We start from the raw sequence: 7015 nt of genomic DNA on the forward strand, positions 1-7015 counted from the left end.
ATGATTATTCGCATTGATCAAATTCTTCACTGGAGTTTATTTAATACTTTATTTAAAGTGGATGTAGGCTCCAGCGTTTAGGTTTTCATCCAGATTAAAAGAAATAATATTGTGATAGTTGTTAAGTCATAATATAGGTAATTGTTGATAGAATATTTAAATATTAAATCATGTACTCATTTGACAGCTTATTCTAAAGCTTAAACTTTTAGAATAAAGGTGTCATAAGATTCCAAATGGTTCAAAGCACGAGATCTTGAGTTTTTATTTGCCTCCTCAACAAAATATTTTCACACTTAGTGAACTCCCCAATTAAATATGTCAACACATTATGCTAGACAAAAAGGATAGACTAAATATGAGGAAAAGTGATAGGATATTTAAATATTAAATTACATATTCATCTAACAGCTTAAGCTTTTATGACAGTTGATAATGGTCTCACAAAATCACATACATGCAAATGTTGTGCCCATAGATGAAGAGCTTAAGGAACTAATCAAATCGGATCCAATCAATGTCCACACGAATATCACACCCATAGATGAAAATTGTCCGGAACTCATAATGGATTTGATATCTCAGTAATAGACATTCCCAAGATCGACTTCGACAATGCTTTCTCAAGGCTCATGAGTTTGAGATTTCTCATATCGGTGCTATGAATAAAGTCAGCCATTTATTAAAAAAAAAAAAAAAAGCGAAAGCGATGTGCCACACTGTAACTATGCAATGGATCTTCTCGCAGAGTTGACTGAGGACGACTGTGCTCAACCTGAAATGAACTCTCATATGAATACATAGATGTCCATGATTGAATCATCATTAGAGTGGTTCATCCGAGACTTTCAATATTTGATGAAGCAAATTAATCTCATTATTTATTTCTTTTTCATATGCGATCGTATGATGATTGAATCTAAGGAAATGGTTACTATTGGATCGTCTATGGTTTAGCTGAATATCAGATGCTGGCCATGTATTGTTTAGTTCCTAATGTACATGCTGTTTTCAAAAGTTACCGAGGCACGTTTGAAACTTGCCAAATGCCTTTTTTTTTTTCAGTTTTCCTTGAACATGCTTAGTGTTAATCATCCATTAAAAAAAACAAATATTTAATATGTTTTGCACTATTAATGTGTTTTTGATGAGAAAACTTTGATATTAGAAAATTGGCAATTAAAATAAATAAACTCGACAAGCAACTCAAATGAGAGTTGGTGATCCAAAACTAGTAGGTATTGGAGAAATTTGTGTAAATTACTCTAATTAAAGTTAATAAATTCTTAGAAAAATACGTAAATTTAGAGCATTGCTTAGAAATGCACATAAAAGTTTGAAAACAGTTATGAAATTTGAAAAGTGTGAAAAAAATAATAAATGTTAATAAGTAATTTAAATGAGAATTGGTAACCAAATAGTAAATGATAATTTAAAGGAAGAATAGTTGATAAGTACGCTAACTTATTTTGGTAAACTTTGGAAAGAGTTAGTACATGTTTGGTTGCTAATCAAGGCAAATAAAATATAGTATTTCAATGGAAAGTTGGCAACTTGACAGAAATAAATCTTGGTAAATTACTTAAAATAGATTTGGTAAACCCAAACTAGTTGGTAATCTAATATGACAAAATTCGGTAAAATACTTTAATTCAGGTTGGTGATTTGATAGAGTAAATTCGAAGCATTCAAAAGCTTATGTACATAAAAATTAGTAAGTTAGTACAAAAATCACTAATTGGCAAACTATTAAAATTGATAATTTCATTTAAATGTAGGTAAGCCACTGACAAGTTACTTTAAAAAAAAAATCACTGGCAAGTTACCCTTAAAAAAAAAAAATCACTGGCCATTTTTTCATTAATATTTTTTTACACTTAGGAATAGTTATTCAAATTCATTATAAGCATGGAGAAAAAAAATTCATATTTTTGGTACAGAACAATTGAATTCTACTTAAATTACACAAACTCTATCTTTTTTTCTTGTTTCTTTTTTTCCGTTTTGGCCAAAATCCTGTGACCTTATGATCTCTCAAGAGAACATCATCTTAAGAACACTACATAACTAAATTAGGTACTTTGTCAAAAAATATTTTATATCACCTTGGAGTGAATGACTATGTCCTAATTCATTACTTATTTACCATTGACTTCTTCCTTGTAACCCTCTTTAACGGGATATCACGAAAATAACCCTCTTTAAATGATTGATAATGCATTAACATGTCACTAAATATATATTCGACTCGTTAATTCAAGTCTTTGCTTATGATGGTATTTGCAGAAAATACTGCAAATTTGAGGATTGTCCCAGATCACCGAGGGACACGGTTTAGATCAAGGCTCATGATTCATGAGAGTCTTGTAAAATACGGAAAACGTGTCATTCCTTGAAAATTGCAGACATTGGGCCAAGTAAGTAATTTTTGCATTAAGAGGCTCGACAAGCTAGGTAGTTTTATTGTTAGTTGCTGACCGACATCAATAAATTAAGACACTCGGATATCTGTACATTGAATTTGGGGGGATTAAGTAGACCACTATACATACCCCGACCCCGGATGATAGTAAGGACAAATTAATTAAATCAAACTTCTATTTTGTCGGGAGGACGTGCATGCATATCGATGGAGAAAAATTGTTCAAAAAGTCCTCAATAGGTCAAAGTTATCCTTACATTTTGGCCAATGTTATCTCAACTTTTTAAAAATTTCCCAATGTAGTCCATCTGCCTAATTTATACTATAAATAGTTAACGTGGCAGTCTAGTTAGTGATTGCCGTTCTTCATATCACAAATGCCGACTTGACATGTCCTACTCCATTTAAAATGACATTGTTTGAGAAAATTTTATAATTTTTTTATTTTCTTCGTTGTTCATCCTCTTGGAAAGAAGCGGCGGGGGTCACTAGGGCCTCAACAATGGGATCATTATAAAACTGAAAAGCTGTACAAGAGCTTTGATGAAGTACTTCAAGAGTTTCACTTCACCAACAGGACTTCAATTGGGGCGAGATTAGCTAGCCCTCTTACTCCTAAAGTATGAGGTTGCAATTTGCAAATACAGGTAATTATGATTGATCAACACAACTCTATATGCTCGCTTTTACAATGAAAAATTGAAATGAGAAAGAAGTGACTTCATCAAACATTAGTTTTTACGATGTTCCTTGAAAAGCAATGAGTCCTATTATTTGATCCATTGGTGCGTGTAAGAGATGCTAGTCTTGCAACCAAATTATAAATTTTTCAGATCACATGTTGCGTTGTGAATGCTTTTTCCCCTTTAAATCTTATGTTACAACACCCAACAAATCTCATAAACTAATTAAGTTCGGACCTTTGACTAGTGTAGGTGGCCCAAATCTAAACAATTCCGCATGTTGTTCGTACAACCTCAAAGGTCCGAGCTTGAAATAACATGCCGACCAACTACGGTTGCTCCGGAAACTTTTCGTTAACAAGTTTTAGCAAATGCGTATACATAAAATGGTCTTTAACACATCCTCCATTCAAAATTTTGTCTCAACGAACAAGATCGGAACCTATGTAATATCACTCTCTTCAAACCGGCCAGAAACCGAAAGATACAACTGCATGACGCCAAGAAATTAAGTCACGGTCTGTGCACCTCCCTTTATACATGATCGTGCTCATTTTAATCATACAAGTGATACTATTATATTCTATAAGTCACCTGCCTTTTGCTCCGGACCAAGGGGCAACATATTTTCTTTCAGCTAGGGAAATTATGTATTCTTTGAGCTGCACGAGGTCCTACACATAATAATATTGTGTGAAACACGTGACTGTATTAAGATAGCAAACACGAAATAAAGGGACAGAAACCGAGGTTTGATTGAACACGAAGGTTGTGGTTTAACTAGGTTTCCCTCACTATGGTCCTAACACACCTAACAAGCCAACACGAGCAATTATGAAATCAATGGAGGTTCGAGTGAGACGTCCTTGCACCATAAGAAAGGAGGCGAGACTAACCCAAGTCGATTTTATTCAAGTTACAGCACAAACTTGACTTTGAGATTGATGTTTAACATTGGCCAACTTGGTTTCTCAACCTCAACCTTCAGCTTGACTTGATATGCCTTCTTTCTATGTGTTCAGAGTTAACAACAGAGATAGGTCGGTGATTGAAAAAACAAGATTTCTAATTAAAACTCAAAGCTCTAGCTTATGATTGTATCGGTTAAAGCAATATAATAGTTCGTGATATTTTGGTTTTACAAGTTTTATATACGTGCATATTATTTATAGCTAACACTATCTGCCTACTTAACTCCATTTATAAGTTGCGATGTTGTGTTATTCTCGTTTTAAATATCAGGGTGCTCACTTGAATTGATGCTCACTTAGATTAGGGTTTTATGCCTTTGAGCAATTCTATGAATGTCAAAGTGATTACCTCTCTAATTACAACTGATCACTCAAACTTGGCTAGTCTCAACTTTTCAAAAAGTAGGGCTCAAGTATTCAATTAGTCAGGGTTGAATTGCTAGTAAGTAAAACAAAGAGATTCCGTTGAGTTACTTCCGAAACTGGCCTAGAATCGAAATGATTAGGTCAGTCAAAACCTTTGTGTCAGGCCTTATAGAAATTCGTTGAATGTAGTGAACTCATGAGCGCAATTACACGGAAAAATTTGCATACGACTATTAGAACAGTTTAATTAAAATGGATCATGTTGTTGAAAATTATAAGCAAACCATATCTACCGGTCAAAACCACACATTTACTTGATACCATATTGGATATCAAAACTGTGTGTGACTGTCTCAAAACCAGATTAGGGGTTTCTCGTTCCCAATAATCTGTTATTGTTTAATGCACGTTGCTGTTCTGTTTGAGGATAACGGTTGCTTTTTCCTCTCTCTCTCACCGAGGTTAGAGTGATTTAATATAACAAGTTGTGTTCAACATCAACGGCATATGAAACAGTCTCTACATAATCAGTCTTCATCGAGATAGTTCGCATTAGAATGCGAGAGAGAGAGAGAGAGAGAGAGAGATGGGCAGAAATCCTAGTCGTGGTAAAGATGGATTCAAGTTCAAGAAAGGAGCTTGGTCGGCTCTTGAAGACAAAATCCTCATCGATTACGTCAAAGTTCATGGTCAAGGGAGATGGAGCAAAGTTTGTAAGGCAACAGGTGAGTCAAGACCTTTAGGATTTTACTTCTTTTTCTTTGCGAACTGCCATAAGGAAAGAAAGAGAAATTCATGTCCAAAAACCGTACTGTGAATAATAGGAGTGCATGTCTGAACTTTCATAGATACCGGCTATTCAATAAGTGCCCCAATATGCTGAAAAATAAATAGTCCCACGTTCTAATATGAATATATGGTCCAACATATTGTTTTCCAACACATGAGTGTCACGGGCCGACAGTTTCCTTGGCCGCAGAATGGCTCGTGCAACGCCTAACAAGCGGAATTTGCCAACGGGAGGATTCACGGACTGTGACACAAGCATGTGAGTGTGTGCATGCCAATGAATAAGTTTTATTTTATGTGCTACCATTAAATGCAAATTATAGGACATTACACTGCATAGTTTTCAATGAATCTGACTTATTTAGACGTAGCAAATGGTCTGAGAATTTCTCCTTTTATTTTATATATTCTGGAAACGTGCACTTCATTTATGAAAATAAATCCTATCAGTAAGTGCCGATGCTTACCTGTTTTGTATCTCCTAAACACTGAAAATAATACATAAAGTTGATGTGCAGGCCTCAAGAGGTGTGGAAAGAGCTGTAGGCTCCGGTGGTTAAATTACTTAAGGCCAGATATCAAGAGAGGAAACATATCACCTGAAGAAGAAGAGCTCATCATTAGGCTCCATAGGCTCCTGGGCAACAGGTATTTATACTCTTCGAGTGATGAGCTCATCATACCTTCGATATTTTTTTGTTTGGTGGAGTTATTGAAGGTGATGATAATTTGCTATGTTATTCACCTTTAAACCAAGAGAGACACTTGACCATGTTGTTTCTCAATGCCATATTCAGTTCCAAAACAACGATATTGAGATTGGCACTAGCGCGTGTTGGTTTATTTTCTTGTAGGTGGGTTCTTATCGCGGGAAGGCTTCCTGGCCGAACAGATAATGAGATAAAGAATTACTGGAACTCCACCATAAAGAAGAAGCTAGCCCAAGACAACAACGACCCACCAATGAACTCAAAGTGCGAGGATGACAAGCTCACAAAGAACGAGCCCCAGGACGAGACCGTGGCGGCCAAAACACAATGCAACGTGGATTTTGACAGTAAGCCGTGTAGCACAAAAGGTGTTGTTTCCGATAGAATGATGGAAATAGTTGAAGAGAAGGGTCAAGGAGAAGATCGCGAGGACGACATGATTTCATGGGAAAACATGATGATGGACCTCAGTTTGGAGGATATGTGCATGTCTGGGAATCAGTACTCTCAGCTCTTTGAAGACAATGAAGATGGAGGGGATCAAAACGGGTGGATTTCTGATGAAATGCTGTCTGAATGGGTTGCTGAGTTGATGAGGTGATGCAACTCCTTTGTGCATTAACTCATTGTATTCAGATCGATTTGAACGCTCGGTAGGCACCTTGATTTTGGTGAAATAAATCAAGAGTTTCAGTTTTCCCTCTGTTTCTCCACCCCTTCTATGCGTGTGGATAAATTGGAAAATAAATTTAATATATATGAAAAGAGATCAATATTTGAAAGAAAATGTAAGTTAATTTCGGAAAGGAATTTAAATGATTGAAAATAAGAGAATTTCACATTCACTCTTAGAAAGTTAAATATTTATAAGATTGAGTGGTAGTTATCTTGACCAGTTTAGATTTTAAACAATATTTGGTCAAATTGGTTATATCATATGACTACAATACATCTCAGAAAAGGACATGCACATTCCTTTTATCTATTAAGCCACTTTTGTCAGACAGAAATATGTAATTTATGGAAAAATAACCTTATCATTAACTAACATATTTACCGACCAAAAAGAAAAAA

At 35.2% G+C, this 7015-nt stretch overlaps 1 protein-coding gene across 1 annotated transcript; it reads left to right on the forward strand.

Annotated features, from left to right (window-relative positions):
• The first annotated feature begins 5028 nt into the window (after positions 1–5028).
• On the forward strand, positions 5029–6542 carry LOC104440050 (transcription factor MYB8-like). Its single transcript, XM_010053039.2, has 3 exons — positions 5029–5167; positions 5750–5879; positions 6086–6542. Exons 1-3 carry the CDS (start codon positions 5029–5031, stop codon positions 6540–6542), a joined length of 726 nt encoding a protein of 241 aa, XP_010051341.2.
• The last annotated feature ends 473 nt before the right edge of the window (positions 6543–7015 follow it).

This window comes from Eucalyptus grandis, chromosome 3 (genome assembly GCF_016545825.1).
Source record: "Eucalyptus grandis isolate ANBG69807.140 chromosome 3, ASM1654582v1, whole genome shotgun sequence".
Classification (NCBI taxonomy): Eukaryota; Viridiplantae; Streptophyta; class Magnoliopsida; order Myrtales; family Myrtaceae; genus Eucalyptus; species Eucalyptus grandis.

Coding starts and splice junctions, on each gene's coding strand:
- LOC104440050 (XM_010053039.2), top strand. CDS start 5,029: ATGGGCAGAAATCCTAGTCGTGGTAAAGATGGATTCAAGTTCAAGAAA. Junction 5,168..5,749: donor CAAAGTTTGTAAGGCAACAG/GTGAGTCAAGAC, acceptor GTTGATGTGCAG/GCCTCAAGAGGTGTGGAAAG. Junction 5,880..6,085: donor CATAGGCTCCTGGGCAACAG/GTATTTATACTC, acceptor ATTTTCTTGTAG/GTGGGTTCTTATCGCGGGAA.